Genomic DNA, 16551 nt, shown 5'->3' on the forward strand with positions numbered 1-16551 from the left:
CTCAATATCTAAGATGGTTGGTTCTAAACCCGGCAAACAAACGACTAATAACATGGGCGAGGAATCCAGAAAAGGTTTTGTGAACTAACTCGTTGCCCGATGCATCGCAGCGCAGATCCTGGTTTCATTTATTCACTTTACACAGAGGTTTCAACCTTCTCAAGGGATTCCTACTCTGGGCCGCTTTTGCCGAACGGCTAATTCCACATGGATACGCACTTTTTCGCGGGTCTGACAAAGTTTAAACTTGATGCGGGAAAGTTCCGTCGGGACGACGATTTCTCCGATCGATTCAGTCACACGTTTACCCCACTACTCTTGGTGATCTTCACCCTCGTCATTTCAGCTCGGCAGTACATTGGTAAACCGATCGCCTGTTGGGTCCCGACAGAGTTCACACGTGCTCAAGAGGAGTATGCTGAATCTGTTTGTTGGGTGACCAGCACGTACTTCATACCCACCAGAGAAGTTAATGTGCCCGTAAACTTAGCGGACCGTGAAGACCGAAAGATCCATTACTATCAATGGGTTCCATTCATACTGATGATACAGGCCTTCTTGTTCAATCTGCCCTGTATTGTATGGCGGCTTTTCAACTGGCAATCAGGTATTCATGTAAGTCTCCTGCTTTACAAAGAGTTTTGTTTTGAGTTATCAGTCTGTTAATCCGAAGTCATTTGAACCGGTTTCAAAAGAACTCCTGAGTACATGCGATTGTCAATTCCACGTTAAGCATTTTGTTCATTCTCAAATAATAGGTGGCACTTGTTGATACATCCATGATCTACCTGCAGTTATCCGGTCATTCGTTACCGACAAGATCCATGACCCCCCTACAAATACGGCAGAGCACTTGTTGTAGAATTTGAAATTTGTGGGGCTCCACTATAAGAATACAACCACAGGCTGATGATCTCGTCACGAAGGGAACAACAAAAAGAGAAGAATATATGTGGAAAGTCTGTTTTATATCTTGATTCTCGTGGGCAAGGGTGCGACTGCGAACAATTGATGTAGGTCAATTTAAAAGTTCATATTAATTACAACTGTGAATGCTTGTTCATTGCAGAGCTTCAACATATGTGATACTAACTGGACCTAAGCAGTACAATTTAAAATTCGATCACACGACAGGAACAGTGATTTGACAGGTGAAAGTGTGCCATTCACTAAATTTTCCCGGAACGAAACCTGATAAAAATCTTCGTCTGGCTATACCAGTCGAAAGCGCCTATGACATAGCTGTTATTTTGTGAAAAGAAGTTGTAAACAGTCAGTGAACAGCGAGCTCTCCACTCGGGCTTTTAAATAGATCGAATGTTTCGTAGTTGAAAAAAACCGAATTCAAATGTCTAATTACAACTTGATCAATGAGAATTTTATGGTTAATATCAAGTCAGAAGTTACTGCCTGCTGGTTTTCATAAAAGTGCTGAGTGATGTAGCAGACTTTCCGCATTTTTTATCTTCCTTCACGTCATTGTAGACCACACAGGATATTTCAAACTTTATTATTTTATCTACAAAGGAAGTACTCAATGGTTCAGATGCAGGCCGTACGAAGGTAATTCGGTGGTAAGCGCACCTGGACAGATTGCTCTCCAGCATTAAAAATCCAGCCCGTTTTACTGCAGACAGAATTCCTTCAGAGTGAGTGAATCTGGGGAAATTTCAAAATGTAACATACCAGCTAACCTAAAATTACCGTGCAAACAATCTCCACTAGTTAGAAGCCCGATACAATTATTGGATGCCGTGACATTAAGTTCACACCCTTAAAATGTTAACTGGAAGCAACTTGTTATGAACGGTTCTCTCCTAACCAGCTATACGCAAGACCAATTCATCAAATTTCAAATGAAAACTGTCTTGTCGTATTCTCCACAGCATCCCGTCAGGTTAGAGTAATTAGCTTTGGATTAAAGACGCTTCACCTGATAAAATATGCATTTTAGTGTCCGTTCCTGACAAAATACCTTGGAAGATTTCTGTTGAATTCAGTGATTTCCTCTTTTTGATCTGGATTGATATGACTACGTGTTTTACACTCATAACTTGCTCTGCTTTACACGGAGTGTCTGAAAATTTATAAAACTACTCCTTTAGGACAAACCACTCCAGTTAAGTCTAGTGCACAAAACTTTGTCCTAGGTTCCGGAAGTCCGGTGTAAATAGCCTTTTCCTGGAAACTACGTGTACTGTGTGCAGCATAAATATGCCTCCCGGCAATACCTTTAGTGGATAAATTTGAAATGATTCTGTTTTTGGTTACTTACTTATGTTTCAACCTTCATGATTCGAATTTCCAAGGAGGGTGTTGAACAAATCCTTGGATGATTTGATCGTACAAGAAATTGCGTATCAATGAATGGCATGTGATAATTTCTCCGCTGACTATTGCATCGTGATAAGCAGCGCAACCCAGCTACCTACATTCCACGACATTGTCAATAAGCCTCTTTTTTGAGGGCGAGATGGCCCAAGTGGTTAGAAGGCGAATTTACTAACCGGAAGGCCCGTGGTTCGAACCCGACCTCTGCCTCTCAACTTCCCCTGTCTAGGCTTGGGAAATCTGGCAGTATCCCAGCTCTTGCGCTTCTTTCGGGTAGCATGGCCGCTGAGCACCGGCAAGGTGTTACAGCTAAATTTCAATAAGCCGTTTTACTCAACTCATTTTATTTGTACTGCGACGTCACAGTGAAAATATGGATTAGCAAAAAACACCTACACTTAGTTAAGTGATATGCGGTATTACTTTGAGACATTGAATAACTGACAAATAAAGTCGGGACCTAAGTGATAAATGAGTGACTGGTGCCATCTTGCTTAGGCTGACCGAGTGCTCCTGAACCCACTTCTACCAAAGCACTTCCCTCAACTTTGCGTTAGTACCGTTGAAATACATGCGTAACCACAAGCGGCTTAGTAAAAAGTGTTTGTTGCACTCGCCCTATAATAAGCTCCTTGACCACTCTGTTATAAACGCAAAGTGTAATTAGTTACGCAGCGGACATTTTTAATGCCCACACTTCCAAGTTCACTACAAACTTGCACATAAATGAATTTTACATCTATGAATCAAACAAGGCTGTATTTGGCTTTGACAGATTGTGTCAGGGGAAAACATCCGGTGTAATAACCGGTAACAGGAAACTAATCAAAGCTTTCAGGTGTACGACACTGTAGACTTGTGAAAAATCTCGTTTAAGTTATCCAATAGTTCACACAAGCTGTTCCTCCAGCATAAAACAGACTTGGTTTGCATTATCCTGTTGCTACATGCACTCCACTAGACTCCATTTAATCCAAAGGACTTACAGCATGATAAGGTTTGGGAATATTCCCATATTCAACTCTGCTACACCTTGTAAGTCACAAGTTCGCTGGACTAGTGCCTGTTAAGTTCTTCTTGACAAAACTCACGCATAGTTATGGATAATCATGAGTAGTTTAATGCACGCGATGTAACAAACTCAACGGTTTTCGTATTCTGATAATTCACTAGAATAACACGGGTATAATTAGGGAATATCACCATTCCGAAACAAAACAAACGTTCTTAATTCATAGACATGTTAAAAAACACTTAAATGCTTAAGATTATACAGCGTTCCTAAAAAACACTTGCAAAAGGACCAGAGGGCCTGTTTTTCACTGTTTTGATTTTCGAGCTTCAAAACAGCCGAAGCGTTCTGGTTGTGCAGCCGTTTTCTGGAAGCTTTGAGGTGCATCCACTGTGTGACCTATTCGAAAAATTACCCTAGCAACTGTCGGCCACTTTAACTTTTCACGGACACGGGTTTTTCTGCTAGCTCTTCAAAATAGTTAGAGATAGACACTTGTAATTAGGCTCCCCTTGGGAGACCTGAGGCTCCGAGTGGTTGAAAAATCCCCTCAGCGGTGGAGTATTGAGTAATATACTTGAATTATCTGAACCGTCATTTCAATACTTCCGATTACTAAGGGACTGAGATAGTGTCGTCCACTTGAAACGGAGTTTCGATTTTGTTACCTGCAATTAGATTACCCTTAGGCCACAATCGTTGCACGTTTTTGTTCCATTATTGTGTTCAATCTACTTGTGGGGTGTCGGACCTGTCCAGATGCTCATCACTGCTTTTTGAAGTGACAAAAGATAGCAAACTGTTAGAATCTGCAAAACTTGACTGGTGCACCTCATATGATAAGGCAGATACTACCATATCTTTGTAGACGTCGGCTGGTGGACCCCGCGGACAGTATGAAAGGTATGCTGAACCAGACATGTTTACTGACATTCCACTTGGATCCGTGACAGAAAAAAATAATAAAAGCGAGCGATATGTGGGTAACAATAATGTTGCCAGACACCAAAACAGCCGGCAAAACCTGCAGGATATTAATTGGTGTTTTGGTCATCTAACGATCTTGGTGTCTACTGCAGAAAACCTGAGAGCAAGGGTAACATAAGGCCCTACCAAATTACCTCCTGAATTCTGAGCTAAATGAATATATTTAGCAAGTAGATTCAAACCATACTGAAGATGAATTTATGTACTGGTGTGAAGTGAATCATAAAAGTGCGCAGTGGGAATCAAGTTTGAAGGTCAAATGCGGTGCAACTGGCCATTAGTTCTGCATCGAATAACGGAACATATCAGTTCAGAATGCAACTGATTTGCACCAGAAATTCGGCCGGAATAAAAAGCTGAACTTCCGGGAAAGTTTAAATGTAGTGGTCAAAATTCCAAGGGAAGCAGACAAGTATGGGTCTAAACCTTTGTTAGGGATTTTCAAGCACTCTGAAACTTTGAAATGGGCGATAATCGTCTGTCGATTATTGTGTAGATTTCCGGTTGGAAGCAGTCAGTCATTTGCAAGCAATCAAATAATTGCATGGTCCAGTTGAGACCTGATTAAAAAAGAACTGAACAAAGTCTATTTGCGCACCGAGCAGCTATTTTTACAGAGATTATCCTGGAGAGTTAGACAAAGGAAAAAACGGAATTTGTTCTCAGTGCACACATAGGATTTTCGATTTCATGATAACTCTCCTGAGAATAAACGTTTCTTGGTTCAGTCAGTCTGTGATTAAATTTGGAGTCTGTGGTTTACCTGCTCATATACTTTTCTACTGTACTTATTAAAAATTTACAAAGGTTTGAGGGTCAGGCTAAGAATTATGCATCTGTTTTGCAAAGTGGAAAATTTTTATAACGTGTTACCCTTCTTTAGCGGGAATAATTGAAGGAGAAAAAGGATGTGGGAGGCATACAAAAGTCGCTGATATCACAATAGCATTATTCGAAAAGCGTAAAAGTCTTCGTACCGGGCGATTGGAATTATACACTATAGCAAGGTGTAACCCTTCAAGGGTCAGTTATAAGGTCCTGAGGCCCTCAGTTACAGGGACGAACTACTTAGTTATGCAAATTGAGATAACTTTGAGTTTAAATGCTATATTCAAAGCGCTGGATTCAAACACTGGGTAGGAGGAAGAAAGCTCTATTACAATTCAGTTGAAGGCGACTGTTTTACCAAAGAATAATAAGTTATCTCAAAAACTAGTCCACTGCTTTTAAATCTTTAATCGTGTAACATCTCTAGGTGAAAGTTCATCACATTGCTGCTCATGGCCGAGCTGTCCAATATTCAAGTATAACAAACTACCATCCAGGAGTCTGTGGTTTCTCATTACTTAACAGATTTTTTTATGTGGGGTGCTGATGAATCTCACTGATGACGAAATTGCTCTAAAGTGCTTCTTGGCTGTTCAGCCTAGACTGTCTTTACTTACAAAAATGAAATTTCGACTAATAATTCCTAATAGCCTCATAATGTCTTCACAAATATGGTCGTTTAGCTTATGGGCTAATTTGAGAGGGTCAGAAAGCCCGCAAGTGTGAATTGCTGCCTTTCAAAGGAACATGAATTTCAAACTGAATAACTCAAACAACCTTCTGAACTCTAAGTTACCGAGCACTTTTGTCGACAAGCTGGGTGACTACACTTCGTCTTTTAAGGCCTTGTTGCAGCTAAATACCACCCGGTCCGTTGAACAGCACTATGGGAACCGAAAGCCATGACATCGGTCCTGTGAATCAGTATAGGTAGCGCTACTCGAACGTAAATTTAGTTCATAAATATTGTCCAGGATAAGACAATGGCGCAGAAGACAAGCGCGAACTGTGACCACGGGAATGCAATCTTTGCAATTAATGCAAGCTATTACACATTTAATAAGATCTGCTCAGAGACACTTCCAAAGCAGCAATAAGGATTGTTATAAGAGCAGAGGTATTTTGTAAATATAATTAGATTTGCGAAATACACCCATCTGCAAACATATTTGGTTTTGCAAAAGGCTCAACTATGACCCAGCTGAGTCTCTTGTTTTTAAAAGCAGCTGAATGTGGTGTACCAGGCCGCCTATTGTTTCAGATGTTAAGATATTCGAATATCGCGGTACATGTATAGGTGTAGTGCACTACTCATAGATAGATTAGGTTTCTAACGTGATCCATATGCATACGTACGCAAATAACAGTCAATTAATGATACAGAAATGGGAATGTCTTCCTTATATGACTATTCTTTACTGGGAAATTAGGATCCGCCGACTCACTCAAATAACAAGACTGTCACCGGAGTTCGGTCAAACGATGCCAGCTTAAGCGACCTATTGTGGAACCAGAAAACTTGCATTATAGGTTTATTGATGAGGATAGGGAAGTTCTGCTGTAAACGGTAGATTCTGTGACTGGCCACAACAAGTCCTCAAACCGAAAAGCTCAGATGGGTTGCAGGATGCAACACCTGGGTCGAGCGACTGACAGAAGCATATGAATAAGGATTTTTGTGCACATCAAGGGACGAAAAATGAAATTTTAAGTTGCATAGTGTGGCTTATCCTCGAATAGCCTGCAAATGACAAGTCAAATGATGTGAATAGCTGGATCTTTGAAGAAATTCAAAGAGCTTTTCCTGAGCATACAGAAAAACAGACGAAACAAGAATTGGAGTTCACTGAGACGTTTACAAGGTCCATTATGTAGCCCTCACTTGTCTCAGTTAGACTCTAAGTAAGCTGTCTTATTTTAGTTTTCTTTTTCTCTTGATATCGGTGAACGAACTCACGAAGTTAGCCTAAAACACTAACGGTGATCATTGCTTAAACAAATATTTATAGCTGGCACGGTTTGTAGTTCTTATCAGCAATCGTAGATATTCATTGATCTGTGAAGCACAACCTTGTGAATTTAATGATTAATTCAAACGGGACACCTATTAATTCTATCGGAATATTTATGCTCCGACAATCATACTTTGAATAATCTTTGGTTGCAGTTTTATCCAATAGGTGAATTTCGATTTTTGCAAGTGTCTGAGTTTACGATTCGCCTGAATAAATAGAAGGCAACTTTTCAATTTCTTGATAAACCGGAAAACCTTGTAGTCCACCATGTCTCAGCATGTCCCTATGCAAACTACCTTGTCTACTTATTTCAACGCCTTATTAGTAGTCCAGATCGTGTCAGCATCACGTAAACTGAGTTAATTAATCGCATTTTGTGTGTCTATCATACCCTACGTGTGAATCTAGCATTGGACCTTAGCACGGTCATCAGCAATGCCATGGAAAAATTGGTTTCTCCAATCTCACTGAATCTGATGTGTGTTGTCATTCAAACACCTAAATACTTTTTTAGGTCAATACACCCACTCACTGCAAACTAAGCTTTTGCACAAAATTTCTGAAAAAACCTACTACGTCATTCAGATTGATGTCGTCATTTTACATGATACTTAGGTCACAAGTTAACTACTAGAGGTGACAGTGTCTAAAGCCAAGTTTAACTCTGCAGATTGCATATGAATACATCTGCGTCAATAATAGCAAGCTTAGAACCCCTGTCATCCATCTGTTTGACCATAGATTCCATTCCTAAAACCCAAATGAAAGATATACTTCCAATAAATTTGACTGCTAGAATTCTACGCCACGGGCACTGTATCTGACACTGAGTGAGTCTAGTGTACATCTGCAAACATGTGAACTGACGCTCAGGACCAATATAATCTGAATGTATGACAAAGACATTCGCATGAAAACAATATAAAATTATACACATAATACACAACTCCTACGTTTGCTAAAAACTGTTAGACAGTCCACTACATTCCCCGAGTGTCCGTTAACCTAATGCTTTACTTGAACCAATATTGCACGAAACTAACGAAATACATTCATTTGGATACCAATTTGGTTTCGACGGGTGACTCACCTAAAATCCTGCAGAATCTCTCGTCTATGATGTTTACGATTCTTAAAAAACAACATAAACAGGATATTTAGCTGGTTTTCAGGTGAGCCTCCCATCAAAAACAAATTATTATGCAAATGAATGTGCTTTGCAAATCAAAATTATCTTTTAAGCCGTAGATCACTCACTTCGTCCTCAGCCGTACTCCATACTCAGCCATACCGTATGATAACTGAAAAATATATGATTCGTTGCTCAAGCTCACACAAACACCAATACTAGCAGCTGGATTGTGGGGAAAAACGAGAAGCAGTTTGTACCCATAAAGAGGTTCGACATCTGAATTTTGTGTGGGGTTTTTGATTTTCATGAACTAGCCGGAGTTTATGGGAAATAAGTTGGAGTACTTTGCATACTGGTTTGCATATTATTCACAGTTTCTGTCCGTAAGCACAATGAGTAATTTGTAAACGGTAAGATGGATCTCAAGGCGCTGAAGCTTATGGTTAAGCCGGTTTTATTTCCCACAAAAATGTGAGTAGGCAACATGTTCATCCCGCTCATATTGCTGGCCGTTTTCATCCGTAATAAAATACTTGTTGGAATGTATGAAAATGGAGAGTTGGCTACAGTTAATCACCTAAACTGCGCAAGTTGCTCGGAAAACAAGGTGTGTCCGTTTGTATATCAGTGCGCCCAAGAGCTTAGAATGTAACCTTTGTGTTGTTGATGATGCTGCTACTAATTACAGCTACATAAATGTCAACCCTCCCTTAATGTTAACAAGGTTGCACGGAATTTGTTACACCATTTTTCCAGAACAATGGGTGGCATTCATATTAAACACCCAACTCAGCGATTTCCCTGTGCCCACGTGCAATCGTAATGGAAATTCGTTTTACATTTGCTCCTCGAAACTGTTATGCCTGAATTTCTGGAAAGGGTTTCTGGTCAGCAGATGATATCAAAACCCATCTTAACTAAATCCGCTTATTTTTGAGCGTTTTTAACCTGTGATTTGGATCCTGATGATCCATATATTATATTACCTGGGATGGTTTAAAATCCCAATAAGCGCTTTATTTAAAAAGTTCTAATTAATGGTCTAACGTTGTAACCCACGGGCTATGCCATACAATCGGAACCACATGCAAAAACGGCTAATTCGTGTATGGCTAATATCAGGTAGTTTGCCGTTCATGTAGGAAAGTCAAATACTCGGCAGCGGATGCAACCACGAAGCCAAGTAGTTTCAAATTAGACGCCGGACGATGAGCAAGTTTAGCTCCGTTTTCAAGATAAACCCGGTTTTTCTTGTGCTTGCTACGAAATGATTTAGTGGTTGCAAGCAGCAATTAATATTTGGCGATCTTGCATCAAACTTACTGCCTCTAACGCGTAGTCCTCACTATTTATCATTCCGGACGAACAAAAACTTTCGATATTGAAGGATTGACTGAGCCATCTTACCAGACGCGTGCCGCTCATCATTTTATTTTCCCTATCCTCAGTAAATTACGATGTATCAGCGGAAACCATCTCACTCAGTTTTTTGCTGAAAAAACAGAGCGGGTGTCAAGCCTGGACGTGAATGCGTTATTGTCCTTTTCATTTAAGAACAATTCCATAAAATACTGACCACCTTGGGCTGTTTTAACTGGACTTTGCTTACAAAACACGACTTTGACATCACGTCAGGAAGTGGCTAAACTACATTGTTTGCAATATGTTTAGACCAATATACATTCTTCCTCCTATTTCTCTCTGTGATGCGCTGTACAACTCGTGCAAAGATGAACTCTGCAACCACCAGACCTGTTATAACATGGGGTGCTTAACTATGGTTCCAGATTTTTACCTAATTGGTGCTGACATTTGACCATTTCACATGGTTGATGCTGTTGACCCTTTCATCTTGACGAAAACAGCCAAGAACTTTGTGCACCAGTGTACTGATCATTTGCGTTTTGTGGCGCCTAATGCACCAGGTTCCTTTCATAGAATGTAGGATTCGATTAGTCGTACATCCAAAAGGATACTGTGCCTAAAGCCCATATGTAGTGTTAAGCTTGACAGAGAAACTGTCATCCACAACCCATATACTGAAACAATGGTCCAAACTGAAGTGTACGGTGTGCATACACAAACAATTGAGTGGGAAACAAATTCTAATGCAACTTATGATTGGTTACAAAATAATCCACATAATTGTATTTCACGGAAACGTTCTTGTATTAAATTTGGAAGGGAAATCCTTCAAAATCCGCCAAAAAATGTTACAGCACAATGACACGGTTTGGGGTTAGTTAAAGGAAACCAAACTCTGGGAAAACGAATTCTCGGCAGATTCAAAATCTACTTATTGACCAGATGAGGTTGGCTGTCAGTTTGTTAACAGTCAAAACGATTAAACGTATGAGGTACCCATAAAAGTCCGGAGGAAGTAGTTTGCAGTCTTTTTGTTTTTACCTGAGGAAAATCTTTCACCGTTTCCCGTTTTATTCTTGTTTTTTCATTATCCATCTTCATAAACCACCAAAGTGAATCATTGAAAAATCAGTGAACATTTGGTAATACCCTATTTGCAACACAACAAAATAAAAGCACTGAAAATCAGTGAACCTATGGCGGAACGTGTAATAATAGTTGTTTAGCTGTGGCGTCCTTCCGGTGTTTTGCTGCAACGTAACTCAAATGAGAAATAAAGATTGAAATTTTCTGTTTACATAAGATCTCATCTGAGCCAACCTCAAAATCAAGTTGTTTTACGGAATAAGCATACGTGACCTTCACACCGGATCATTAGTTGTGTACATAGAGTAAACGCAATGCCCATAGTTGTTCCCCAGGTATTGTTGTGTAATACCTTCAGAAATTTAGTCGATGTCTGTTGCTTCCGATGGCGTAACTTTACGCATTTGTCTACAACCTTTCCACATAAATTGATGGGCGGAAGCACGATATACGTCTTGGTCATTCTCGCCGATCAGTCGTCCAGATTACCAGCTATCACTCTCGTCCACTACTCTTTGGACTTTTAGCTATACCAATGTTCTCTCAGTAGTCCCACTTCCGCACTACTACAATTATTAAATCAGACACATCCCTTTGGATCATTCTGCTTTACACATTTTGGACTGTGTTGTAGCCTGCCTGTCTAATAGCAAATCCAGATTTTTCCCCACTGTTTCTCAATAGGAATGCTTCTCACCGTCAGGATTTCATTATATATTTTTTTATAAAAAGCTGTTTTTGAACTTCTATTGGTGATCACGCAGGTACTTGGCCGCTCAAGCCGTGGTCGACAGTAGATGTTCACGTACGATACTCAGATGTCAGTGTAAATAATTTTAAAACTCAAGCTTTATATATGCCAGATTGTCATTCTTCCCTTGAGCTTACAGTTACTCATGTCCTCCTATTCAAATCAGTTTTCTTAGTTCATCAGTCTGAAAATGTATAGATCCAGCATTGTTTCAGTAATCGACCCGTTAGAGAAGGAACTCTCAAGACAAAATACTGTACACAACACCACACGCAGGCTAATTTATTCTCAGAAATACTCCATTCGATGAGAGTTGGCACAAGATCGAATTTTATGCGTGGGTGTTGAGAACCATTGGGCTTGGTTTAATAGAAATTCCTCTAACCGCGAATGACTTTTGGGTGGGCTTGGCAAGAAATGGCAGAATAACTTTCAGCAGTCACACGTAACCGCAACAGTTTATCATCATTTCGATCTACAAGTCGACTGCCGAACCCATTTAGCTAGCCTATTTGGAGGAAAAAGAAAGTATTTAACGACAGACTTGTGAGTTCAAACAAACCTAATGGTTACAGAGAAGGAAGCAATTGACGGTTAAGCGGAGATAGATATACCCAATAAAAATGTTATCAAATTCCATTAGGCAACTGAGGGTCTTTAGTATTACTCTGTGATTTCTTTTCAAAATACTCTGCGATTTTCGTTGTGGTGAGCTCTTTTCCATCACTTGGGAATTCCAATAAACACACCCATTTGTAACGTTATTTGCTCCATGACGCCATACGAATGGCGAGATAGGATTCGTACACTGTTTTCTGTGTGTGTGATCCCTGGCCATTTGTGAAACCCAGTGAATACGGACACAATATGTTGCATAGATACAAGTGCTAACCGCTCACCTGTGGACCACAGTTTGCGTGACATTCGCTGCTTAAACTCTAAAATCAGAAGAGCATTGTCAACTGTTGCACCATTACAACAGTTAACATCCGCCGCCACTCAGTTGAGCCTGACCATCAAATCTTGCGCACATGAGCTGGTTTTGAACAGACCGATAGTTGTCACCTTGACCAGCAAACAATCTGGCTCACCACAAATAAGTATGATTTGCTTAGTCTAAGGATCAAGTGTTTGGTAGGACGAGAATATTATCAGAATCGCTCTGTGAAAAAGCGACCAGAATTTGCCGTGGCCCAAAGGATTTAGTACCAACGTAACCCACTAAGGCATACCGTAACAGATCTTCTCATACCAAGGTGGTTCACGATCAGGGGTCTGACCCACAATTTCCTAAATCTTCAGGTCCGGGTTTGGTAAGCATGCGGTGACTTGGTCTATAAACATGTAGTTTTGCGTTAACTACCGTACATTGCGGCAAGGCTTTAGAGTTAGAAGATTTGGTTAAGGACACTAGTTGTCCTCCGATGTATGTCTAGGCGTACCGGCATTAACCCAGTCCACGTAAAACTATGATCCAAACAATTTAAAACGACATCACGCCACATAAGCTGTCGCGTTCAAGCCTATCCTTCAGTACTGATGATCCAGTTTGTCTGTCTTTCTTCGGTCGTGAGTGCAACATATAGGGGTCAGCAAGCCGCAACAACCTGATCATCTCGAAATTAGTCCTCAAGCTCCGACGGCCGGTCTTTGTGGTAACATTTTCCCTCCTCAAAGCAAGTTGTATGAACCCGACGGCCGGTCTTTGTGGTAACATTTAATTTTCCCTCCTCAAAGCAAGTTGTATGAAACCCTGTTCCCAACAACACACTGGACTTGGTTGCACTCCATTCATAATGGCGCAAGCTGATATGTAGCCAAATTCTGACGTGGAGTGTGAAATTGATTACTAAAAATCTGGCTACTGTGGATGAGACTCACCTTCCAGGATTGGGTCTGGCGTGATCAGCCCTAACACTATTTTGAGACGTTCCGTGAGACGGTCTGTAATTGATGCCATTGTCATTCTTATTGTCAGTTTTTATACAACGTTTTTGAGTGAATGTCTGGAGATTTATGAGTCTTGGAACGATTGTGGTAGGTTAGCACTAAGTCCCTTTGTTATTAACTTTTATTCTTTGCTTTACGATACGAATGGCATCAAAGCAACAGCGTTGAACGCTGATGTTGTTTTTTCAGTGCAAATGATAATTAATGCCGATCGTTGGATGGTGACTGAAATGGAATAGGGCTCTATAATCCCGTGTGTCAACGGAACTAAATACTAGCTACGAGTTTCATCAGGAAAGCGTCTTATCCAACAATTAATTTATAAATTCCAGCATCCGAGGCAGTACACAAACCGTACACAAGCAGTACACACACTGGTTGTATATCGTCATAACTTGTTTTTAATGACACGCTCAGTACGGGCTTCAGCTATGAAATTACCGTAAGTTTGCTGCCACACAATTTGTCCCGGAGACTACTCGGAACATCCATAATGTAAAAAGCGGAGTAACATTTGAGCATGTTTTTTCAAGTCTGATGGTGTTCTCAGTCTCCGTGTGCGTATCTTAAACGCAGATATCCATACCAGACTTCAGATATCAGCTCGCAAGCATGAAATAAACCAGACGCACATTTTGGTAGCCTTTGCCCCCCCCCCAAATCAAAATAGAGTGTGAAATTCGGTTACTCAGATTGACGTAACTACTTTTAGGCGATAGGCCGAAACCAGCCTATAAAAATTCTGAATGCATATGCAGTGTCCAGTACAATATGCGACGCATCGGTTACACTCAGGCTAAAAGTTGCCAATTTGAGACAAACACCATTATTTCGGTTTGCATTTCAGAGGTGACCTGGATGGTGGGTCACAATCATGCGCGCCACGCCAAGAAAGCAACTTATAAAACGACAAACTTACGGTGATCTTGAGATTATATACTCTATTCAAATTAGTGATGTGAATATGGAATATGGTGAACATGGCAAACCTACGATTTCGGAGATTTATGCCTGCATATGTCCTCTCAAGCGCCACCGAGATTCTGGTGGGCTCAGGTAGCGCTTTTCTGAACCGTTTGCCTGCATTTTGGAAAAACGATCATCATGGACAACTGGGGAGAGTCACTGATGGTGCCCCTTTTCAAAAAAGGCTCGTGGTGAGTATTGTTATCACAGAGGATTCTGCATGAACCAGTTCGTAACGAGCGATCATCATGGACAACTGGGAAGAGTCGGTGATGGTGCCCCTTTTCAAAAAAGGCTTGTGGTGAGTATTGTTATCACGGAGGATTCTGCATGAACCAGTTCGTAACGAGACTTTTGGCGTCAAATTTGCTTCGCTGCCTTATTGTGGCTCGTGAAATACCGGCTCGAGAGCAGCAGACGAGATTTCGGCCTGATAGAAGTTGCGTTGACCAAATCTGTACTCTGTCAGGTGCTAGATTAACGCCTTGCGTACAAACGAGCCACAGTTTCAGTATTCCTGAACGCTCAAGCCGCATTTGACCCGGTTTACTGGGCTGTTCCTCTCGATACGCTTGCCTTGAAAGTTCGTGTGCACAAAAATTTCTTTGCATTCTCCGACCTCCGGACTAGTATACGGAGGACTCTCCAGAAGCTTCCGTACACAAAGTGTTGTCCGCCCAGGACGCCCACTCTCTTCACTCCTATTTACTTCTATGAGTGATAAAATAATGAGACAAAAGCTAGGTCTTGAAAACTCCGGTGTTCCAATAGCCTCTGACGAAAACCTCGCCAGTCTAAGATAGGGTCTTCGAAAAGGAGAAGCCACAGGTGTATTAGAATGAAGTTACCAAAGCCATCCCTTTCATCGGTATGGACTTTGTGTAAGGTCATGCTCGTGAACATGAGCAACTTAGGATTCAGGCAGTGACGCTCAAAATTCTGGAGAGTTTGACGTAATTTGGAATTTGTATTAGTTCTGATTTTAGTTTGACAGGTGAGGTCGAAACACGAATCAGCAAGGCTGGAGTCATGTTTGCTTACTTGAGACACTTATGGCGCCAGAGCGGTATATCTCTAATTCTCAAGGGATGTCCGTATTAGGATATTCTACGGGCTGTTTTGTTTTACAGCTGTGAGACTTGGGCTGTTCGAACAGCTAAACTGAGATGTCTCTATGTGTTTGACAACCGTAGTCTCAGAATTATAGGTCGTGTAGGGTTGCGTTTCAATATAGAGGCACTTACAAAGTGAGTGTTTGGTTCTACGACAGGGACTTCCATATAAAAATCTGTCTTATACCAACAGCTGAGTTTGTTCGACCGAGTCATGCGCATGCCAAGCCATCATCTGCCGAAGAAAGTGCTGTTTTCTGTGCCCAGTTTAGAGTGGCGGAAGCAGAGAGGTGGTCATTCGTTGAACTAGCAGAAAGGCATTTTATACGTTAGACTACAAAGAGTTTGGGTTCTGTCACCTTCCACAATGGGGCGTGCGTGGTTCCCATTTTACCTGGTTGGAGACTTTGCAAGATATGGCCGCTAGTCAACATCAGTTTCTATCCAGATTGCCTGATTATGTGTCCGTAATTTCAGGTACTGCAGAATGGTTATGGAAGGCTGGGACGAATTCGATTTCCCGTCCACTTTTATTCTTTACGGCAAAATAGGGCATCAACGTCGAAAACATGTGATGATGATGATGATGTTGTGATCATGCCTACTGTCTTTTCCTTTGTGTCACAGGGCACCTGAAAACTTAGTTTTTGGACCATACACAGTATGCTACCATACTTTATTGGGATGAATCAGACGAACATCTAAACTATAGGGATGTCATTTGAACATTTTACTAGACGGAATGGAGGTCAACTTCTGTTGGGGAGGGAGAGAATCGCGCCTGCTTGTCCAGATATTCGGCATTTCGATGTACTGATGTTGTGAGCCTACTGTCTTTTCCTTTGTGTCACAGGGCACCTGAAAACTTAGTTTTTGGACCATACACAGTATGCTACCATACTTTATTGGGATGAATCAGACGAACATCTAAACTATAGGGATGTCATTTGAACATTTTACTAGACGGAATGGAGGTCAACTTCTGTTGGGGAGGGAGAGAATCGCGCCTGCTTGTC

General features: G+C 41.0%; 1 protein-coding gene across 1 annotated transcript in view; it reads left to right on the forward strand.

Moving 5' to 3' along the window:
* Positions 1 to 207: 207 nt before the first annotated feature.
* Positions 208 to 16551, forward strand: part of T265_01004 (hypothetical protein) — a gene marked incomplete at both ends in the record, with an annotated part of 62430 nt that continues 46086 nt past the window's right edge. Inside the window, one exon of the mRNA XM_009164919.1 lies at positions 208 to 615. Within this exon, the coding sequence (XP_009163183.1) occupies positions 208 to 615 (408 nt within the window). The remainder of the gene's footprint in view (positions 616 to 16551) is intronic.

Source organism: Opisthorchis viverrini (genome assembly GCF_000715545.1).
Source record: "Opisthorchis viverrini unplaced genomic scaffold opera_v5_10, whole genome shotgun sequence".
NCBI classification, from domain to species: domain Eukaryota; kingdom Metazoa; phylum Platyhelminthes; class Trematoda; order Opisthorchiida; family Opisthorchiidae; genus Opisthorchis; species Opisthorchis viverrini.